The 23,581-nt window shown below is 38.1% G+C and overlaps 2 protein-coding genes across 2 annotated transcripts in view; one reads left to right on the forward strand and one right to left on the reverse strand.

Moving 5' to 3' along the window:
* Positions 1 to 1,695: 1,695 nt before the first annotated feature.
* tmed5 (transmembrane p24 trafficking protein 5) lies at positions 1,696 to 5,727 on the reverse strand. The gene is made up of 4 exons (XM_085347701.1): positions 5,436 to 5,727; positions 4,361 to 4,458; positions 4,093 to 4,273; positions 1,696 to 3,470 (listed from the first exon to the last, which is right to left on the reverse strand). Exons 1-4 carry the CDS (start codon positions 5,634 to 5,636, stop codon positions 3,252 to 3,254), a joined length of 699 nt encoding a protein of 232 aa, XP_085203827.1. The 5' UTR covers positions 5,637 to 5,727; the 3' UTR covers positions 1,696 to 3,251.
* A 1,072-nt stretch (positions 5,728 to 6,799) lies between these two features.
* Positions 6,800 to 23,581, forward strand: part of suco (SUN domain containing ossification factor) — a 42,337-nt gene continuing 25,555 nt past the window's right edge. The window contains exon 1 of the mRNA XM_085347098.1: positions 6,800 to 7,041. Within this exon, the coding sequence (XP_085203224.1) occupies positions 6,989 to 7,041 (53 nt within the window). The 5' untranslated portion in view covers positions 6,800 to 6,988. The remainder of the gene's footprint in view (positions 7,042 to 23,581) is intronic.

Here is a 23,581-nt window from a genome sequence, read left to right on the forward strand (position 1 = left end):
TATTATTACTTTATGATTTAATCTTTGCCACATCTGTTCTATATTTGACTTTACAGAGGAAATCATTTCATAACGGTGTTTCCATGAGTACCCGGTCGTGCATACAGGGTGTGATAGGCCCGTAAGTATCATGAAACGTGATATTTTGTGGATTGACTAAAGCAAGTAAGTCGCAGTAACGTTTTCATTCTGCTTCTTCCCACCGTGTTACATTCACTGTACTTTGGAAGGGCCTGTGTTACTACACTACAAGAATGTCTGATCATCACATCTCTGCACCACCGCACCACGAAGGACATGTTAGAAGCCAAGCAGCTTCACGGCAGGGTAAATTATCCTTACAGATACCCTAGGTATTCTACAAGCATCTGCATAACTGGTTTATACACCCCGCTCATATGCAGTAAAACCAGGCTTGTTACTGTATGCACAAACATGTCGAAATGATTGTAAAAGAAGGTCTATTCATAACGCTGTTTCAAAAAAAGGTTTGGATGCTTTGGAAAAAGATGATATTTACAACATATCAAATGCTCCAAGTGAGAATCTTAAATTGTTTTTTTTTTTTAAATATATATATAAATAAATATTAAGTTGATTTGTTGCATTTTAACTTCCATAATTATCGAAACTGTTGTAAATTTGTATTTTTCTTTTTTTGGTGACTGGTCTGGACTGCTGGTTGCCATGTAGCTACTATAATACAGCCAGAACATGGTTTGCATTGTCTTACTGACCTAAGGAAGCCTTCTCTGAAACAGACATCATCTAGATGGCAGCATTTGTTGTGTGCCAAAATCTGTTTAGCAGATGCACAAGTTGTCCTTGCTGTATGCATGACCGCCCCTATATACTGTCACAGATGCTGGTATTTTTAACAGTACAGTGAGATTAAGCCAGATGGTCTTCTTTAGCCTGAAGAATACACCAACCAAGAAAAAGATCAAATAAAATTTTGAATGATTTGATAACAGCTCAGTTATCATTTAGCCAGGAAGTCTTACGTTTTTAAATCTCTTTTTCTTAAATGTCCTGGGCCAAGAGAGGCAGCACACCTTGTACGGTTGCATGCAGTAGTTTTTCAAAGTATTCCTAAGCCTATTGAAACACTTGACACTTCTCTACGGGATGCTCTTTTTTTTTTAAAATACCCATCCCTATTACTAATAAACCTAATTACCTGTGGGAACATTTCACCAGATGTTGCCCTTGTCTCACCTTTTTTGAAAGATGTTACTGTCATTAGCATATGCTAACCAAAAAAAATAAAATTTCTCACTTTGAGCATCGAATATAATGGCTTTGCATTGATGACAAAGATAATTTCGGTTTTTAAATCTACATTTGAATCACAGTATCACACTCTTTGGGGGGGAATATAACAACAGAATGCAGAGGTCAGAAAAAAGGTGAAGCTGTTTAATCTGCAGAAATTTTCAACTGCAGGATATTAGCTAAATAAATATGATGCCACTTTCCCTCTTCTCCCACTGCTGTTTTATGACAGAAAACATTTCTCAAAGACAATGAAGCTGTAGACACAAACTTTTATTACTCAGTAACATAGAAATACTTTAAAAAAAAAAAACGTTGTTCTTTTGTTTTTGTAGAATTCTGAAAGCATGTTAAAAATTGATCAAAAAATATTTTTTATTACCAATACATCACTTATTAGAATCCAGACATACAGTACGTAAATACCAGTGACAGCAACCATACATGAGAATAAGGAAAAGCACTGAAACTGAGGCAGATGACCATTTCTCACAACCAGACATCCAATATTATTACAGGCATCCAAAGAATTTGTGATTGACATATGCACATACCGTGTGGCAAAATGTTATAACTGTAAACCAATTAGTCTACTCAGTTTGGTTTTATTCACTTCTAACAAAAGATAGTGTAAATCACAAAGGCATAAACTCACTGTATGATCTTCACCTTACAGCACAAGGCAAAAATCAGAAGACTGCAACATGAAGCATCGAGCCAAGGTAGTGAGCAGCCAGGGTTCCACAGTGGAGATGAATAAACATCAATAAAAACTACAACCGCAGTAGCAGTTTAATACAATACAAGTAACAGGTAACAAACTGGTATTATTCCAACCGTGTAGACTGTGGACCCATTTTTGTTTGCCAAAATGGGGTTCTGTGGGATCTGAGGCAGTGCAAGGACCTGGAAAAGTATGTTGAAAAGAGGAAAAAAACAAACAAACAAACAAAACAAAAAAACAAAACAAACAAAACCACAAGGCAAAGGATAGTTTATGCATATTAAACCAACCAGTGCATTGAAGTAGTGGCAATGACCTTCCAGATGTCACTCAGATAGAAATAGACTTCTGTCACAGGAGAGACGGGCAGGCTCAACATCTTCACACAGTAGGTGGCTGTAAGTAGACACCCAGCAGCAGCAGACAGGCTTCACAGCGGCGGCGCTGGCTGGCAGCCATTCAGGCCACAAGTCCACAAATCATGGCAGAGGAGAGTGGGGCAGTAGTTATAAAGAGATTTGGAGATGGCCCGTTTCCTTCTCTTGCGGTCTTTTGGGTGCCAAAGAGCAGCATTGCAGTGCAGCCCTGTATTTTCAGTATTGGCATGAAGGGGAATATGTGGCTGAATTGTAACAACATAAATATTTGTGGCAATAAGAAAAGTATTCAAAGGCCTCACCAATAGGCAAAAGGCTGGGAGCGAAATCCAAATGAATAAGGCATCTTATTGTAAGGGGAAGACACACTAACAGACTGGCAGCACCTCTCACTCCTATCTGACAGAAATAACAGGCCCCAGACCATTCCTTCATCTAGTTTAGCTTAACCTATGTTGAAATTAATTTTTTTTAAAAAGGAAGAAAAAAAGAAGACATTTTTGCATTTGGCCTGGCTCCATTAGAAAAATAGTTGCATTGTAAATGTGCTTCTATCACTGATGAACTACAGCAGTTGGGGGGACCTATCAAACAAGATGCATGTTTTTTCAAGAAAGACAGAGCTAGGTTGTATGTAAAGTTGAGAGTCATAAGTTTTTCCAAACCTGGGGTTTCCTTCAAGCTGCAACGACTTAAAAGACCAGAGCAACAACTGTGGTAAATTGGCTCTTTATCATTGTGTGTGTAAGTGTGCATATATATATATATAATATCCTTGATTAAAAGTCACAAAAGGGGAAATCAGCTGAAAAAATCCATAAGGTTTTTGTGGGCAACTGTGTCAGTCTCTCTGTTTCACTCCATTTCAGGTTGTGTTATGTTCGAATTTTCCGTTTATCTTCAAACAGCGAGCGGACTAGGTAGACCTGAACCCCCGAGACCAGAACCATAGCAATGAGATTGACCACTGACCAAAAGTTCACCCTTTCAAAGTTACTCTCCTGGATGTTTCGGTCACGAGCCTCGAACGCTCGCAGAAGCGTCTGGATCTGAGAGCTTTTTCCCAGCCGAGCCTTCACATTGTTGATGGTGTCCTGAAGGAGAGGAGAAAAGCAGGTCATACTGAGGGAATCTGAGAAGAAAGCTAATAGATCCACTGTACTCTTTATGTAAATTTACTTGACCAATGTTAAACAAAAACAAAGCAGGTAATCAGAGTGAGTCTGAAATGGTGTTCCTTCCTCCTTGAAAAAACTACTTCCTCAACAGCTGGGGGACAAATTTCCTACCTCTTACCAAGATGACAAGGCTATGTGACTTATGCCACAAATTTAGGCTATTTTTAGCAAATGAGTGGTGCAAGCTGAAACAATTGGCCGCCCTCAGCCAGTAGGTGAGAGTTCATGACATTGTCCTTTCTTGTGACACACTTCGTGTAACTTTACATGTTGGTGATGGATTATGTGCTATTTTGTTGGCAGTGTGTTCGGTCACTTTGCACCCCCCGTGTCATCCTGGATGATCCTCTGAAATATCTCAGGCAACAGAGGGACAAAGTCTAAAAATGCAAGTGGGAATAAAACCAACACACTCTAAATCTAATTTAACCACCTACCATCTATCAGTGCTATTAAGGTTTAAAGCTCACACATTCAAATCTATTAAAACGACAGGTTTGGAATGTGTTGAATTTATTCAAACAAGACCAACTCTCACCATAATGTCTTCCAGCTTCATGTCCAGGATGTCTGTTCCCTGGACGTACTCCTTCCAGTCATCTGGGTCTTCATCTGTATCCATGTTGTCCAGGATCAACTCGAAGAAGATGAGCTTCTCAGAGACTGAGCTGAACGTGTTGTCAAAGCAGAACATGTAGTCTCCCTCCTCAGTGTCTATGCTGGAAGAAAGCACAAGCAGTAAGATCTTCCCCCAAACACCTGAGTTATTAATGTCAGTTTTTAAACAGAAGATCGGAGCTACTTACGTGTGGACACCATCAGACTTGTGGTAGTCACTGAATAGCATTTGGCCCGATGGAGAGAAGACAGTGAAGTCTACATCAAGGCCTGCACCATCTAACACCTGCGGATGGAAGCATTCATATCAGCCCTCAACCCCTGAGAAATTCACATCTGTTGTGGCTTACTAATGCTTGTTTTAACACATGAGATGTCAGGAATATTGTTTTTTTTGTAAGGAGTCTGACATTTATGCAGCTAAATAACAAATTAAAACTCTGTGACGTCACACAGGAAGAATAGATTCCGATTCTCTGCGTAACCTGCACACTGACCTGCAAAACAGGTTCCCAACAATATGAAAATCAAGGTGTGAACCAATTTACTTGTTGCTTCTTTTGCTCTGGATTTAAAACAGTAGTAAACGAGTGTAGGCTGCATGTGGTTTGAATGATGTAACTGAAGAAAGTATTCGCATCCTGTACTGAAGTAAAAGTACAAATGCAACACTTTTAAATGTACTCCGTTACAAGTAAAAATAGCTACTATCGAAATCATTACATTATACTTAAAGTTTTAAAAGCATCACCCAAATTTTAATGTAACAGTTAAGTTTTACTGCTGTATCTGGTTTAAGTGGACTCCATTTGAGCTCTTTTTAAAATTCAACTATTTTCTGAACATTGCGAATATAATACTGAGAAATACCTTTAGAATTTCTGGCACCCAGTAAAATGATTATTTTTATATCTCTACGCCTTTACTTGTATGGACTGCTCGGTAGCTTAACTGATAAAATAATCATTAGTCAAATAAAAGCTGTAAAGCAAATAGCTACCAGTAAAACACTTCGAAATAAAAGTAGAACATTAGTTAGATATAGAAAGCATAAATACCTTAAACGTGTACCTGGCTAAATTGCCTTAATTATATTCCATTATTGGAATAAGTACCACAACTAAAGATCTAATCAACAGGTTTCACAAGTGTAATATGTCAACGCTGATTTGATTTGGCAGATAGCAGTGTGAAGTTTTGGGTTGACCAGCTAACCCCATACAAACCCCAAAACAACATCCCTATTTTATGAGGCTTTATGACCTGATATTCAATCTCCAGTGAGGCATCATTCTTCATGGTCTGGTAGAAGCACTCCTTTCGACCGGCGGGCAGAGTGAACGTGAAGTCGCTGTCAAGAGACTGAGAGAAGGCAGCCAGCACCACTAACCTCTCCGAGACCAGTGAGACAAACACGGACAGGACACACAAAAATAGCCGGACCATCTTCATGGTCAAAGCCATGACCCTAAAAGTCCCAAAGACCCAGAAATGTGATTAAAGAGGCCGGCCACAGTGCTGGTCAGTCAGCGGCTGTTAGCTACCTTCGCCCGAAGTTGACTTCTAGTTGAAATGTTCTGAAGATTGGCGACAGCTTAGGACCCCGCCGAAATAAAAATTAAAAAATGTGTTTTATAATTTGCTAAAAAAAAAACACCTTTTTATTTCACTGTTGATCCAAGCATCTGGTGTATGTACTTTTTTGTATTTATTAAGTATGTGAAATAAACCACACACAATTTTAAAAAAGTCAGGCAAATTATTCAGGGCCTCAATGGAATTGCACTTTGGGATTTGTAGTCCTATTGTTCCATGCGGTATGAGCGTACGTAGAAAACCACCCTACTTTAAATGTGTTTTATGTGGTAAATGAAATAAACCAAGACTTGTATTTGTTTTGATCTTTTTGTTTTCCACAAACGTGTAAGTGACGAAGTGTTAACTTGTTAAAAGCAGAGTTTAAACAAAATCTAAAGTAGGAACGTGACTAATAGCATGCAAAAGTGTAAAATGTGTTTTTAACGAACCAGATATTTTTGTTCTCTTGTTTCTTTATAGTCTAAAAATACAATAGAAACGGATAAGATTACAGTTAAGATAATGTCCCATTATATGATATATAATAAATATAAAAAATTATGTCGGCAGAAAAAAATAATTAGCCCATTTCTCATTAAACACCGATAACCATTTTCCAGGATTTAAAAATATTTATGGGTTTAACTACTTGAAGGTGTTTTCCAGTGGTGAAGAAGGAAGTATACAGTGTACAAATTCTTTCACTCACCCTCATTCATACACCTCATATTTGAATGAATGTAAGTTAATTTACATTTTTTTAAAAAGTGCTAGGACTATATATTCACGTCGACACATTTCACAGTTGAGCAATAACTTTAACTATTGCATGCTTAAGTGATTTGCTTATCAAGAAATAGGTGACGCGTCCTGCTCCACAGCTACCAACTCATCCTCAATCGAAAGGGGTGGGGCTTTCAAATTAAACTAGTGTCGCTAAACGCCTTTTCATTGGGCTACGAATTCTCAACGCTTATTTGATTGGTTAGATTTTTCAGCGGGGGTTGAACATAGCGAGATCCAGCTACTCGTCAACAGCAGTGGCCACAGGAGCCTAAAAGGAGGTGGACAGCTGGTCCGCATAATGAAAAATAGCACCCCCTCAAGTGTGGGTTTTGCTGTTTTTCATGTTTAAATTAACACAGGTACTTAAAGATTCTCTTCGGTGTGTTGTGTAGCCGTGATCCATTAGGAGAAAAACCCCAAGGAGCGAGGATGTTGGTCCCCGCGGGAAGATAATGAAGAGACTGCGCGTTTTGTTGGTGTGCCTCATTGTAGCTCTCCTGTGCTGGTAAGCTTTCATCGACATCTAATTCTACATCCTCACTATAATCAACATGTCAGGCAAAACACAGTCCTAACAATAGGTGGAGCAGGCTTTGTGATGCTCGTCCCCACGTAGCTTTGCTTGGTGTCTTCTGCCGCATAATATCCGTCAGTCATCAATGCCCCTGCTACACAGCTAACATTAACAACGTGTTACAATCTGTGGCGTTTTCTGGACTTTCTTATCCTAAGAACAGCTCTGAAATTGTTTTGTTTGTACCCAACTTACTGATAAGCTTTATTTATTAAATGACTTAAATTATGTCAGAAGGTTTGGTAGCCAGCTGTTGACTAGCGGCATAGCTAGCTAACCTAAAAACCAGTGAAGTCGGGCTACTTGTCAGGTAACATCAGTGACCACCAAGGCAAGCTGGAGGCGACCAACTAAACTCTTTATCTCTAAACTTTTTAATGCTAAAAAAATTCAGTCTATCTCCCCTTGATTTAAACTATATTTCATGACTGTTTATTTTCCAATGCCAAATCCATAAGGGCATCAACTGCTATCCTGAAATCGACCAGTCAGTCTGACCGGCTCATAAAAACTCGAGATGACATGTATGTTGTCATATGAAACAAAAAAGCAGCTAAATCAAGGAAATGCTACCATTGTTTGTCCAATGATTTATAAGTTACTACAGTTATAAAACTTCAATGTGTCTTTGTATATTGTACAGAGAAAACCATACTCACAAGAGCTAGCTTATTGTAAAATCATTGTAAAATCACCGAACTTCTACATACTTAACATAGATTTAACAGCGACATATTGGAGATCTGTTATTACATTCTGGTAAATAAGTTCCCCTCCTAAAAATGATAGTTGTTCTCCAAAGTATGTGCGCACAGAGGTCTGGTAGATTAAACAAATTCATGAGTTGTATTAATCTCGGAGGCATGCAGCAGGTAACAGTACGCAGGGTTTGTGGAATGGGATTAGCAGTCTGGCTAAAGTGCCACCTTTATCCAGATTGGTGACTCAGAAGCAGGTAGCTGTCCAGCTTTCTCTGCCATTCTGGTAATTTCTTTGTGATAAATATGTCAGTCTCACTTTATTTGAGAATGTAGATTAGTTTGCTCTTTAGGAGACTAAATAACCTAAAAAATAAATAAATAAAGACACATTTGATGTACGTGAAAATCCACCCATCCGTTTTCTTTGGCTTATCGGTGCTCAGGTTGTGGGTATAGCACAGCTTTTAACTTTTCCTGGGGGATACTGAGGTGTTCCCAAGACAGCCGAGAGACATGGTGTGTGGCGTAGGCCTCCCTTGGGGTAGAGGCGGAAATTTAAAACTCCCAAGCTGTACAAGAAAATTTCACGTTACTTAAAGTGTGTAGTACGTTTCCAGGAAATAATCACCTAATATTTGTGTTCCAAGATCCAGCAATGGTTCTGGTTGCTTTCCTGTAATGGTTATTTGATTCACACTGTTGACTATAGTGTTAAAGGAAGCATGTTTGTCCTTATTTCCTTAAAGCACTGAATTTTAGTAGTCATGTTTTATGGATCATGTCAGGCATTCGTCTTATATAATGTCTTCATGAATAAGTAAAACTTGCACTCCAGCACTTAGTGTACTGTAGCTCCTTCATAGGGTTGCATATTTTGAAAAAGAGTTGCATATTGGCACAAGCAAACAAGAGCTGTTATTGGATTGCAAACCTGGTACTTCATAGCTATTACACAAATAAGATTTGATTTGATGATGAATTGTTATTTATAAATTCCTAATTTAGTCATTTTAAGCACACTTTATATTCTTTTGTAAAGACCCAACATATTATATAGCAAGAAAGCTAACTATTCCAGCAGGCCTGCTGCTTGCAAGTCAAGTGTCTGCTTGCCTATATTAATGGGCCCTTTTTCCACTTTCCCACAAACTAATGACAATGCTGCTACACGTACAAACTTCATTAGTAATGCAAACCCTTTTTAGCGTGCAGCTTCTCACTCCTCCTTGCCAACTCTCACACGTCTTGGTAGGAGCAAAGAAATGGGGAATGTGATCCTTGCAGTAATCCGATGGTCTCCAAGGCAGCTGTGATTTTTAGGCTTTGAAAAGGGGGCTCTGTATTAGATTGCTGGTAACAAGTGTCTATGGGTAGGTGTGTCATGATCATTGACCTGATGCTTTTAATAACTCTGCTTGTCCTGCTTCAAATGACCTAGCCTGATGTTGTTTTTGTTGTTCTTTTATGGATCAAAATCTATGCTTTTATTTTATTTCTTTGTGTGTGTGTTTGTGGTTGAATTGTTGCCTGTTTTTATAGGGTGTTTTAAAGCTGCTTGGCAGTACATCTCTATGCTGCAGTACTCAGAGAAGCACAACAAAGTGTTCTGCATGTGTCATGCTGCCCCTTCACGTGTGGTCAGCAAAAGGGATCTTACTGTGCCCACAATAAGCTAGCTCAGACTGTTGACATCAGCATTGAGGGGAGGGGAGCGTGTGTGTGTGTGTGTGTGTGTGTGTGTGTGTGTGCATGTGCTCTTGACACCGTTTGCATGAAACTGCATATGTCCAGGATGATTATCTGTAATGATAGCTTACCAGATATGTATTTTCTTCTTATTTAGATGCTAACTTTAGCGCAGAAATGTTGTCTGAGTCTGGTGGTTCAGCATTTAAGATAAGAGAGAGATAAGATAAAACTTTATTAATCCCTCGGGTGGGTTCCTCTGGGAAATTTGGTAAGCTGTGAATTGGGATTCATTAGAAGCAGAAGGTAACTTAAAACCCACACAGTCCTCACTCTACAGGTGATTTAGGAAAGTAAACGGGTTGGTCTTGCATGTGTTCTCCTTCTAGGTTAGCACCAAAGCAAATGAACAAACACGTCTTTTGGCATCACAAGCAGATGCAAATAAAACGCCAAAGCACCCTAAAGCAATTTTAACTGCACTAATATAATGACATATAAAAGTCCAAGTTAACAGCACAATTAAATTATTCCAGGTTAGAAACTGTTAGAACTTGTTTGACTTTCTGTTAGACAATTGGCATCTTTCTCTTAGTTGTATATTCTGGAAAATTACCCGAGATCCACAAAAGGTTTTCTTTATTTAATTTTTGGGGTGTGTACTCAACGCCCTTTACTGCATATATTGTCACCATCTCATTCTGTCCTTCTGAAGGATGGCATAGAAAGATAATTATTATATAACCTGATTAGTACTTAAGAGATACCTCTGCAACCAAGTGATCAGTTGGGGGTTTTCTATTATATTCCATTAGAGTGTAGATATTGTTAATCATCCAGTTGTTAACAAAATCAGCAAAACATACAAAGTTTTTGAACATGTTCATTTAAATTGGGCTGTGTGCTGATCGTGTTGAATTTTAATCTACTGACCTTTATGATTTTTTTTTTTTATGATTTTTTTAATTAATTTATTTATTTTTTTAATTGTGCTGTTAACTTGGACTTTTATATGTCATTATATTAGTGCAGTTAAAATTGCTTTAGGGTGCTTTGGCGTTTTATTTGCATCTGCTTGTGATGCCAAAAGACGTGTTTGTTCATTTGCTTTGGTGCTAACCTAGAAGGAGAACACATGCAAGACCAACCCGTTTACTTTCCTAAATCACCTGTAGAGTGAGGACTGTGTGGGTTTTAAGTTACCTTCTGCTTCTAGTGAATCCCAATTCACAGCTCCAGTCCTTGAGCAACTCTGAGGGTGAGGCTGTGTTTTGCAGTGCAAATATTTTGCTAGGAAGAAAACCTAATAGACTGCTCACAATGAGCAGTAGTTCAACAAATATAAGATGAGATCATTTTCTTTTCACTCTATATAAGCTGAAAGAGACAGAGTGTCAGGCTTCAGACTGCTCTGAATGCTCCGATTCAGGCTTTAACTTTACAAAGTTAAAAAGTGAGGATTTACTGACGTTTAGCAAATGCAACTTGCAATCTCACCCACCTGATGCTCGTACCTTGTGTTTTCAAGAAGCGTCCAATCAGAAGGAATTTGGCTTTTGTGTAATGTGTTCTTAAAATGAGAGGTGCTAAAATTGCTTGTTTCGGATAGTGGGTAAACTGAGGGGCTTCACCAATGCCCAGTAAAAGATTAATGAGGATTACTTGGAGCACTTTCATACAGTATTGTGCTACTAGAACAAAATGAAAGAAGTGGAAATAAGTTTAATAGAGCGTTTGTACAAAAAACATATTTCTTCACTGTGAGCTCCAGTTTCTGTCAAATTTTGCTGTTAGGGATTCTGAGTGCCTTACAAAGAAGGAAGTCAGGATATAGCTTGTGGACATTCTTGTTATAAGAACTGTGTTCTGCCCACATTGTAAAAGTTCCTTTTTGGTGGGGGTAGTTGTTACATAATACAGTCCTCCTTATGTTCCCCACATGCACCATGAGTACACACTCACGGAGCACCCATACTGGGAACTGTAAGTAAATGTCACAGTGAAAACTTTGTGTGCTTTGGCTGTTTCAGCTGGGAAATGGGAGGCTGGTTGGACCGTAAATCGGAAGGTTACAAAGGAGGCCTTGAAAGAAGACGATAATACTTACTGGGCGTTCTCGTAGCTCACCCCCTCGCAGCTTCTCATTTCATCAGCTGGCTTGTGGCTGTACTGTGATGCGTCTGTGATTCAAAGAATGTAGCACAATGTCATAAGCTCATACATGTGTTACCTGCTCATCTGTCCATGTGAACGCAACTTGCATAATAGAAAAAGAATGGTCTGCAAAGATGCTTTTAAGGGTTATAAGTTTACATAGTGGTGTGCTATTTTGTTTTTTTTCTTCTTTATAGAAGTTGGACTCTAGGTTGAGTGTATACAAACATTGCTACTGCCTGCGCCTGCTCACTGACTATTTGGTACAGTAATTTGGGGGTTTATGGTAAGCTATTTACACTGTCTTTAATGACTGAGTTTAAACATAAAAACAAAACTTGCTAAATCTATGCATGTAGGAAGAAGGAATATATAAGTAATAGATTTGTTTTGTAACATAAGGGATTCCATCATGAAATATGCCAACTGGAGACCTGCTCATTGCTTCCATTAACTTGTTATCTTACCCTTCACTTAATTTTTGAGTGAAAAGGCAGTTTATCTTAGCTAAGGTCCTATTGATTTCAAATGCTGGATTTTAAAACGTTGAGGTATGTAACTGAACAGGTTTCTAAAGAGGGGGAATAAATAAATAAATCACAGCAAACATGACATTTGACCTAAAAGCCAGAAAAATCTGGAGTCATCCTTTTCATGTTACAAACCAAACCCAGGCACTATTGTTCGCAGCCTTTTCTCTTGAGTTTAATCCAAACCTTTTACACAATCCATCTCTTGCTTCTGTTTTTCACAAAAACAGGACAGAGCCAGGAAGTTTAGCTCGATCATTGTTTATTTCAGTCAGTATTGAATAAAATAAATTGCTTTCTGAATTTGTTTTTAAACTGATCATTTTAAAATGCGTTTGTTTTTCACAGCCAAAATGCGCAGCTTGAATGCATGATTTTTGGAAGCTGTAGGTAATCTCACTTTGTCTCTGCTTGTCTCTACTGCAAGCCCAGAGAATAGAAGCTGAGTAACACAGTCCAAATTTGTGTTGTTGTTGTTGAACCAAGGTCTTGCCCTGCGGGCTGGTTGCTTTAGTTTTTATGTGAGGAGACAGAGCTGGACTGGCACTAAAGCACATGCCTTTGTTCCTGCCCACTGGCCATGGAGCCTGATGACCACATAAAACTCTCTTGCTTTCTAGCCTTCTCATGTCCCAGCTGCATACCCCTCTGTATGCTAATGCTTTCTGCTGCCACTTTTTCTTTTAGCAGTCAACAACTGTGAAGTGTGCCACCAAGGCAGTGCTAGACAAAATGGTCTGATATGGTTTATATAAAACTGCCCTGAACTTTTCTAGCCATTACCCAGAGTTGCTGCATGTTAAAACCCAAATGTCCACATCAGTTGCAATCTGCATTAAGACTTTACCCCTGTTTTTTACGTTGGTCTTGTCTTGTGTTAAAAGTTATGTGCAGCCCTTTCATTTACAGCAGTTTTGATTCTCCTTTGTTAAGATCAAGCCAACATGCCTGGAAAGAGAACCTTTTAATCAACAAGGTCTGTGAGATCTAGGTAAACCTGTCCATTAACGGTTGCCTTCACCTGATTGTTGTCTCCAAAGCTCCAGTGGTCTCTAACCTGATCTGCTTTCTGTGACATGAGTGTCTGATACTTGCTGGCTCTCTTGTGCTCCCCATGGCTTCTATGCAGGTCTCCTGAGGTGCACAAAGCCACCTGGTTGGATCTCTGTTGTCCCTGTCTGCAACCATCTGGATGAATCTATGCCCATCACCATCTCTTTATTTATTTGCTTTACACTTGAATCATTAACAAAAAAAAATCACCTTTGAAATTAGACTTTTAAAAACCACCAGTCCATTTGTTTTTGATTGTTTACAGGTAGCCAGAATAATTGTAATAATGAGTTTTGCTGTTGTCAATCTGCCAACTTCACTTGTCAACTTGTCAATCAGAGCAACTTCAGACTTGGGTACTGCGTGATTTTTTTTTTTTTCCTGACATTTTCCAGAGCTTATGTTAAAATAGCTTTTGTCTTGATCTCTCACTTCCGTCACTTAAAAAAGATTTTAGTAATCACATTCAAAGTGTGATGTCCCTCAGTTGTATTTAAGACGCACAATACATATATGCGTAACTTTAAAAAATTTTTTTTTTTTTTATCTCAGACCTGATGATATGAGGAAGAACGTATTTGCACAATCTTTCTTCACAAACATAATAATTTTCTGGGAAGTCGTTCAGTGAGCGCTGAATACGGGCCAACAGCCTGAGGCTTTGTCAGTGGTTTGAAAGAAAATACTACTGTTTGCTGCGATGGAGAATAGTATTCAGAGGGTGGAGATTGAAAGGTTTTAAAGGTGGAGATGTACGTCAGAAAACTAATAAAATATCACTGCATGTGTTTACTTGTATGACACAAGGGCATGGTAAAGGTTAGGGAGGGGATTCATTTCACTTGCTTTTCTTACTAGATCTCCTTTTCTTCTTGTGGTTACATTGTTTATGATTCCTGACTAATTAATGCTGCAAATAATTTACAACATTTGAAAGTATATGCTAAGTATATAATAAGTCTAAAATAATTCATAGAAGATGTGTTTTATCTTCAGTTGTGTTATGGGTCTGAGGTCATTTGTAATAGCTGTATACAGTAAATACTCCCAAGTTTGGTGTATAAATTTCCTTTTCTTTTTCTTGCCCTTTTTGAGAAAGGTACTACTTTTTTCCGCCCTGTGAAAATCTTCTGTTTCTTCTTTTCTCCCTTCCCCCTCTCACTCACTGCTCTTCACTGTTTACCTTTTAGCTGCTACTGACAGGCTCTCATGCATGAGTTTTGTGTGTGTGTGTGGGACCATTTCTGTCCCTTTTTCTTGTTGGTATGGTTTGGTCTTCTAATGCATGAAGCGTGTCTGTCGGCAATTCCCAGCAGGAGGCCTTTTTTCCCACAAGGCTTAGACAATTTTAAAGATAAAGAGATGTTTTGCTGGAGCTTGTACATTAAGAGAATATCATCAAATCGTCTTTACTTTACTGAATCCAAATTGATTGATAAGCTGTTATTATATTAAAAATCAACATATCACAGCATTTTTCTTTGCAAGCTCCTTTGACTACGATGACCTGGATGACTGAGAACCTTCACAGACAACATATCACAGTACTTGTCACTTTCCAGTCTTTTATTTTTCAAACCTGGCTCCCTTCTGGGTTTTTACAGGGTCCAGTTTGCAGTGAAACATCTACGACAGATGTAAATGTTTCACCACGCTGCAGCACTTTGGTACACTTTGTGCCAAGTTGAATTTTTAATGGGTTTTTGTTCTCCTGCTGTGCTGGCTGATGTATCCATGCAGGCCAAGAATGCACATGTATTGTTGTATCCACAGCCACCCATGCTAACTCTCACTGGCAAAGTGGCTTTTCCTATCAAATTGGATTATATCACATGAGTGCATCTTTCAGTCCCATTGGTCTGGGTCGATGGTCCTGATGTCTCATCGGCAAGCCTCTGTGGGACGACTGCAGTAATGTACAATGTCACTGCTGCTAATGGGATCTTTTCTCTAGTAGAGATTTGTTTATTTTTGGCTATAATAGTTTTAAAGCGTGGTGTTTAACAGTAAATATGGGTGTCAGCTCAGTTTTTAATTAGTTTTCCTTGGCCTCATATAGTTCCTTAATCTTATAAAAATGAGTATAAACATATTTATGAAATGTGGAGGCTGAAGTAAGATAGACATATTTATTTATAAGCCATCATCATTCAGTGGAAATTTAAATAAAATGCCCTTACTAGGTTTAGTCCTATTTGATTATAATACAAAACTCAGTGTGGTATGTTTTTAATGTATGATACATCATATATGGAACACAGCAGGAGCAGGGCATTGGCAGCCAAAAAACACCGTTAAATCCTCCAATTTTCTCCTTGACTTTTTGGGTTAGTAGCACTCAGGACTAGCTGTTTATGTGTTTGCATTCATGCTAACCACTGCAGTTGAATTTCAGCAAAATTAAAAGGATCATTTTTATATTAATTTAGTTTTGTGTCAGACTTATAGGGAGCCAGATGGACAAAAAAGCCACATAAGACTCTGGAGCCCTGGGTTTGAAACCCCTGGGTTAGGCATTTAATCAGTAACAATTATAGTATCCAGTTCATGAATGCTAAAGTGCAAACATTTTCTGCAGGTTTTTCGGTGTGAAGTTTTAATGTTCATAGGGGAAACTGGTTGCATTTATTGATGATGATGATAATAATAATAATAATAATAATAATAATAATAATAATAATAATAATAATAATAATAAAATAAAAAAAACAACAATTAATTGAATTATTTAAAAAATGAATAAAAATAACTTTATCCACAAAATCATACTAAACAATCTGGATATGTGACAAAGGGCTGCATGCATTTGTTTCAGTTTATGCAGTTTTATTTTTCTTACTAGATCGAAGAACTAAGCGAAACGTGAATGATGGTGAAAAAAAATCTGTGAATAATAAAATACAAATCTTATTTGGCTTTGTCTTTGCAAATGTGTTTAAAATTAGGTGCTCAATGGTGTTTTTGCGCAAACGGTCTTTGCCAGCGTGACTTTAAAATGTTTATCCAACTGGTGTTAAAATGGTTATTGCATTTTACTGTAGCTCTTTTATTTTGGATTCATTTTATTTGCAGCTGGATTCCAGAGTCCTGTTTTAGTCTTCCTTCTTTTTTTCTTTTTTTTCTTTTTTTAGTTTCAGTTTTAGCTGTTTTTATGATAGGAGTGGCATTTATCAAAAGTTAAGAACCAGTTTTACAATAAAAGCAGTCATGCATGTAGAAGTGTCACTGTCAATAGGCATTTTCACCAAAGCCTCAAACTGGTTGCTTTACCAAATTAAGTAAAGACTAAAACTTAAGACTTTTTTTGTCTTTTTTTTTTTTTCAGTTATGTTGTTTTTTTTTTTCCCCTCTAAAATATATTAATTTATTTGTGATTTATTCCCAGGTTTTTTATAAAATCAGTAGACTGCTGGCTGGTTTAGTGAATTATGCCTGTAGAAGCAGCAGTGCTGGTGACTTGGCCTACTTGGTGCACCATGGGATAGCTCCCAAATAGAGGTGTGTCTGTTCATTCAAACTACATCCTGGATAAAGGCTCCTGTGTAAATGTTGAAGGTGCGTCACAGTGCTGGTATACTCAGAGTGATCTGTATAAATCATAAAGACAAGTTTCACAAATACTTTAAAGTGGTTTGGATTATAAGCGTATGTGTCCTTTCAGGATCTAAAGTCTACTCAAGTGTGTTATTAAATTGTAATTATGTGATATTGAGAAGGAACAGGATGAGGTTTTGGCGTTATGTAACAAACTGTCACGTACACGTTAAAGTCTGACGTCTGTTTTAAGGGATGCAGAATAAAAGCTTTATCACTCTGAGCTTTAATACAGTTTAAATATTCATTTGTGACATGCAAATTTTGGCTCAGCGTCCGTTTTCGTATCAGACAGCTTTCAAATAAATGCAGTTAATTGAATAATAAAAGTGGCACATATGATTAAAACTTAACCAGAACGTCACTGATGATGTGTTTCATCTGGTACCCGATTAATCAAAGTTCTCATTATATTAGCTATAAAATCACAGATGTCACCTTGTTGTTGACCTTGGGACACCGTTTTAATTTAAGACACTAAGATCTGACAAGTACTCAAGGAAAGGCAGTATTTCTTGTGAAAATGGATAAGTGCCTGTAAAATGACTGATGTGGCCTTGACCTTAGAGCAGCGGTCCCCAACTTTTTTTTGGCGCCACGGACCGGTTTATGACAACAATATTTTCACAGACTGGCCTTTAAGGTGTCGCAGATAAATACAACAAAATAAAACTAGTACCGGTACCGAAAAATAGATTTATTCATAACACACATGAAAAGACCGAGGAAAACAGAGTTAACGATAAAAACGATAACAAAATAACGCTGAAAACTGATTTAAAAAAACCCTGAAAACTATACATTTCACACCTGAGCCTCAACTCTCACGGGCTCAGGTACCAAACGACTCACGGACCGGTACCGGTCCGAGGCCCGGGGGTCGGGGACCGCTGCCTTAGAGCACACTTTGGGTGAGGACCCATCATGTCTTTATTGCGTGTACACTTGATTATAGTCTGACTAATATTTGATGAGGTGTAGCCATTAATAAATTTGTGAATTGTGGCTTGGTTAATGATGGACACATTGCCGAAACAAACTCATAGCCCATTGACCAGATAACCTAACTGGTGCTCTGCTCCTTCAAAACTAGCTCTAAATGGTCCATTAGACTCCATTATTTACTGTTGCAACTTCCTCAGTATTATTTTGTTCCACACTTAGTTGGGTTATCATAAAGCAGTTTTACGATTTAAATTGGTTGATCCCTCGTTAGCTGTTAACAGACGCTTAACCTTCACCTTTTCTATCTATCCATTAGTTGCGTTAAAGCTTTTGTGCAATTAGTCTGACAGGGATTTTTTTTCCAATTTGTCCTTTAATTTCAATCTTCTGTTCACTTAGTTGAACCCAGTACTCAAACCCCATTACAGTAACTTGGATCACTCCAAGCGGAGGAAGGCAGTAAGAAAAATGCAGCATTGCTAATGTTTACAGGTTAATGCGTCTGCAGCACTAGGTAGTAAACATGAGCATTTGACAAGTGTTGAATATAGAGGGGGAAAATGCATTCAGTGATAGTTATCAGTCACCTTATAGGTGACAAAATAGGGTACAAATTTTGACATGGTTTTTCATGGAAAGGTTAAATTGCATGGCAAGTTTGATGATCGCAGATGAGGAAAAAGATGAAATGATTATCAAAAGATTTAAAAAGAAAATGTAGTCTGCATAAAGACTATAAAAAGGCTGACATGAGACTGGAGATAATCAGAAAAGGGAGATTCAGTATTTTAAAAAGCAAATTAAGAATTTTGCGGTCAGCGGTGAGGAAAATTCTTTATTATCTTTGATAAAGAATTTTATAAGGAACTCTCGGAGCTCTCAAGGCTGAATCATGTGAACAAGGAGCTGTGTAAACTAGTGCATGACCATGTAGTGCTTGAAAATGAAAAATCTTGAAGATCCCTGATGTACTTCACCAGCGGTCAATAAACCAGGCCAGAACACCTGCTTATACCAGCAATGTGCTGCAGCTAGACCCTGGTTAAGAACTCTCTGAGTTGGGAAGCGAGCAGTTTTCCAGTTCAGCCGCTCTGTCCTGGTGGCTACGAGGATGCATCAGTGAAGAGGATTATGGAGGATCAGCAAGCTTTAGAACAAACTGCTGTTGTCCGTTATTTCATGCTTCAATGTGGAGCAAAACTGGCGTGCACACAGACTCCAACTTGCACACGCAAACATGGTCAGTCCTCTTAAGGCCGAGCTTTAGGCACTGCCCTCTGTTTTCCTCCAAACAGTGACGGCATGTTTTTGTCTGCTTGGCAGATGCTCTGGCCTACTTTTCCAGGCAAGCCCTGGCACATCTCCACGCCCCATAATCCACCTCTGGCCACGTGGATCCTGGATTCTCTCCTCAGCTCTTTTACCTCTCCCATGTTCCTGTCTCTATTCAGTGTGAAAGTAAAACATTGTGTGTCTTTCTGTCAATTTCTGTGGCTAAGGAAAATAAATCCTCAGCAATTGGGATTTTTGAATTTCTTGTTTGTTCGTTTTTTAAAATTCTGTGTGTGGTTAGGCTGGGTTGGCTTTACAGTCAAATTTAAAGAGAAAAGTTGAACTCAAGTTTAAGCTGTTATTGACATGGTTTTCCTTCTTAACTCACTCACTGGATTTCTAAACTTATCACATGCTGTTGGTTATTTAAAATGAATATGTGTGTCAGGGAGAGTTTATGTAATGGAGAGCAACAAGCTGGTCAGAGATTTAGGTCAGGAAATCGAAAGACGGCAACTAATCTCCTGTGACTGACGTTGAAGGCTACATGTGCTGCAGTGTCATGTTGGGACCAAGATCAGTTTGTATGACAGGGCAGGATGATGACCTTTTGTATATGTTATTGATATTTCATTTAAAAAAAACTAATTGGTGAAAGAAGAGAAAGGTCATAGGCGTACATCAATATGTCTAAAATCTTTAAGACAGAAGGAAAACTTCCTGCGTGACAAGAGATCAGAGGGCACTTTGCATGCCGTGCAGCTGGTGATAAAATTAGACTTGTTGTCGGCAGATTAAACCGTTCTCGCTTTGTTGCCTCTGCAGTTTTGTCTCCTGTGTCAACCCAGTCAGTTAGTATAGTACAGTTGATTCGATGAGGCTGAATCGTGTCTCCCGATTCTGAATGCGCCTAAAGCCAACAGGAAATATCAGGGGATTTGTGTGCTCGGAACCAGCACAGACATGTAGCTATTGCCTCTCTGTGCATCTGGCTATAAAGTGTTATCTTCATCATTCTTAGGAATATTTCTTGCTTTTAGAGACTAATATGCAAAAGGCAAAAGACTTACTGAAAATCCTAGGACCGTATGAGTTCGGTCAGGAAACAAGAAGAGAAGCAGAATGGGGAAGACTCTGCCAACTGCTGACTCATGCTCGTCCTTCTTGAGGTTAACCCACTACTGGTATGTAATAAATGCCATACAGTGTGTTGCAGTGTTCTCCCCACTTCTTCACTTGTGGGTACTATGTTCCCCCTCCCACTGTTGCATACACTTTTGAATTTTAAAAAGTAGGTCACAGTATACCCCCAAAGCTGATACTCTCACATCGGCTCCTCTTTTTTGTTTTTATTTAGTTATATTTTATCTGTTTTTGTTTTGGTTTGAGGTTTTTGGGGGGTTTTTTTGTTTGTTTTTCCTCCTCTCTTCACCAGCCTTGCCTCCTTACCTTTGGAAGAAATGTCAACACTGAGGTCTTTCTGCATCATCCCCATGAATGAATGGAGCCAGGCCAACCGTGCCTCCCACTTGTTTGACATTTTGGTTTGGGTTTAAATGTCTCAGTACAAACAGCATATTTTTGTCCTCTTGAATTGCTCCGTATACAACCCCAATTCAAAAAGCAGAACACTGTAAAGCTAAAAAAGGAACGCAATCATCTGTAAATATTGTAAACCCATATTTTATTCACAATTGAACTTAGAAAACTTAGCAAATGTTTACCTGCCTTTTACACAGTGTCCCACTTTTGGGGGGGAATTGAGGTTATTTATTAATCTTTGTATTTGAATGTTTTTCATTTGATTAGACACATTTATGACTTTGCAAGTTTCCCTTTAAACATTTTCCCAGTGAGTCACATTGGGGATGATTGTGAGATTTGCATTCATGATCAAGGAAGTCTATACAGACATGTACTGTACTGTGAGATCTGTTTGTCACCCATCTGCATTTTACACAAGGGCGCTTATCTGAGAGATTGAATGATAGCTTTAAAAAATGATAACAAGCAGTGTTTAGTTGATGTGTTTAGTTGATGCATCACTGAGCATGCTTTGCACAGAAGCAGCAGCTGCAAAGTCACTTCTGAAGTCACCTTTTTTACTTTTTCCATTTGACCTTATTGGCCTTTATCTGAAACTTGAAAGTGAAAAAGTCTAGGTTTCATCAGGCAAAAATAAGGAAATAATCATATCAGAACTTGGCAAAGTATCCAGAGGATGTCCGATCTTTGCAAAATTTGAAATTATTCTAAGGCTTTGTGGCAGTTGTAGAACGGCTTTACGTAAGCAGATCATGCAGAGTCAAGAAATCACAGGACAAAGCTGCAGGCGTCTTATAGCTAAAGGTTTCTGACCAAAACCACACAGGATCTTGTTTTAAAAAGACAGCTCAGACTCCAAAATTATCTGGTACCTGTCACTTATTCTATTTCCTCTATAACAATAAAAGTACAGTTGGTGTGAGATGCACATTTAAAATTTATATGTTAAATTGATGGGTTTGCACTGTATTTCAGCTTCTGAATTGGTGTAATACATGCATAGAGGGAAAGTGAAAATAACATTATTACTTCATCTTACTCCTATTTTTGCTATATTGATTGTTTGTTTTCTTTCAGACTCTTAACTCAGACACAACCTCTTTTATCTTCAGTCTCATGATCGACTGCTTGTCTCTGTGTAATTCCAGGCCACGCATGCACTTTCAAGTTATAAATGATTTTTGGATAAGTCACGAAGACTAAAAAGGTGGAAGCAACCAAAAGGAAGCTGCACAGCACAGCTGTTGCATGTTGACGTGATGTGTTTTCACTGATTGTTAGCAATGCCATTATTGATTCTGCTTTACTGGTCAGATTATTTCCTTGACTCGACACACATGTGATTCAATAGATCTGCAATGCAACAGTTGATTGGTTTAGGAAAAGCTTGCACTACAAGCTTTACGACTATGTACAGGAAGAGAAATAAGGGAACAAAAACCATCACTGCAAAGAGTATGGAAGAGTTTTGCAGGCAAGGACCTGGTAAGCGATTTGAGGTGGCTGTAGCCTGAAAAGTTTAACAGAAGTCTATTATAATCCAAAATAAAATGAATTGGCATGTTGGTGTCAGGCACATGGCATGGATTTTCCTGGAATTTTTGTTTTTTCAGAAGATTTTTGAGTACATTTTGTTCCTTTTTGATATTAGGGTAAAGAGTCTGTATTTGACTGTGTGGGCATCTATGATTCATGTGTCTGTGTGTGAAACACTGGTTTAGCTTTTGAAGGCATGGAGTAGCTCTGACTTGACTAAACATGTGTTTTAATGATTTTTCTGCTCTTTAGTCAGCACGTGATTATTAGGTAACGAATCAATATTTTCATGAACGTTCATGTTTGTTTAAAATTGAAGTTAAAAGTATTTTAGGATAAAACCATTAATCATCCCTGTTGCATACATGGATGCCACGCTGACCTCAAGATATGCTAATGGTCTGTTACATAATATCGTGACGTCACTGAATGGACGAGGTCTTCCCTTTACATTCATGTGTGTTTGAGTTATAAGGGGTCACAGGAGACATTTGAAACGCAACACAAAATAGCTTAAAGCTATGGATCTAAGTTTAGTCAGGAAGATACATTAGCTTGTGCTCCATATTTACTCCTTAGTGTCTGTCTAGTGATTGGCTCTTAGGGTTCCCCCTCTGGCTTTGTGGCTCATTTTATCACCTTTGGGGGAACGCTTACACTACGAGGTGTTAACACATATACGTTCGTGCACATATTTCATCATTTCATTTTGACAGCTGTGTCAGGGTTTTTGCTGGCTTGGAGATGGCTATGCTTGTAAGCATGAACAATCCACATACAAAAGAGTCGATGAGTCTGTATGACTTTAATTTAAGAGCGATCTATAAATTTTTCTGTTTAACAAGATAAGATGTCTGTAGTACTTGAATAAATGAAATGACAATTAACAAATGTGGTTAAAATATGCTTGTGTAGCAACCGGTTTCTAAACCAATAGTAAATTTAATTCCTCGGTTTTAGAGTTTAATACTCTTTAGAATTGAGCTCTGGCACAGATATAACACTTTGCTCCTCTGCCCAATATATATACTGGGGTAAAACCATAGACTGGGCTGTGATTCATTTTGTAATAAACTGAGTCATCTTTATTAACAATGGCTTTGTTGTATTACTAAATTGATCCCCTTTTAAATTTGTTGCATTTATTTTTGTAAGGACTTGTAGATAACATGTTATTCAGTTATATGGGGGGGAAAAAAGCACTTTATCAAATCACCAAATGTTGGCATCAGCCGTGTTATACTGGGGCTTGGTGAATCCCATCAGTAGAGCCTGACTGACTATAGCATTTGTTTTTAATGATATTATTTTTATTATTATACTGATGTGATAATGATATTTGATTGTGGGTTTAATTTTTTTTTATTGATTTATTTTGTTCACTTTTAAAGTGAGAATTCAGTCGATCACCATAAAGCATGAACAGATTTCCCTTAGATTTATGTAATTATTTAC

This window comes from Diplotaxodon limnothrissa, linkage group LG23 (assembly GCF_057381915.1).
Source record: "Diplotaxodon limnothrissa isolate DT_005_m linkage group LG23, D_limnothrissa_male_GT1.1, whole genome shotgun sequence".
Lineage (NCBI taxonomy): Eukaryota > Metazoa > Chordata > Actinopteri > Cichliformes > Cichlidae > Diplotaxodon > Diplotaxodon limnothrissa.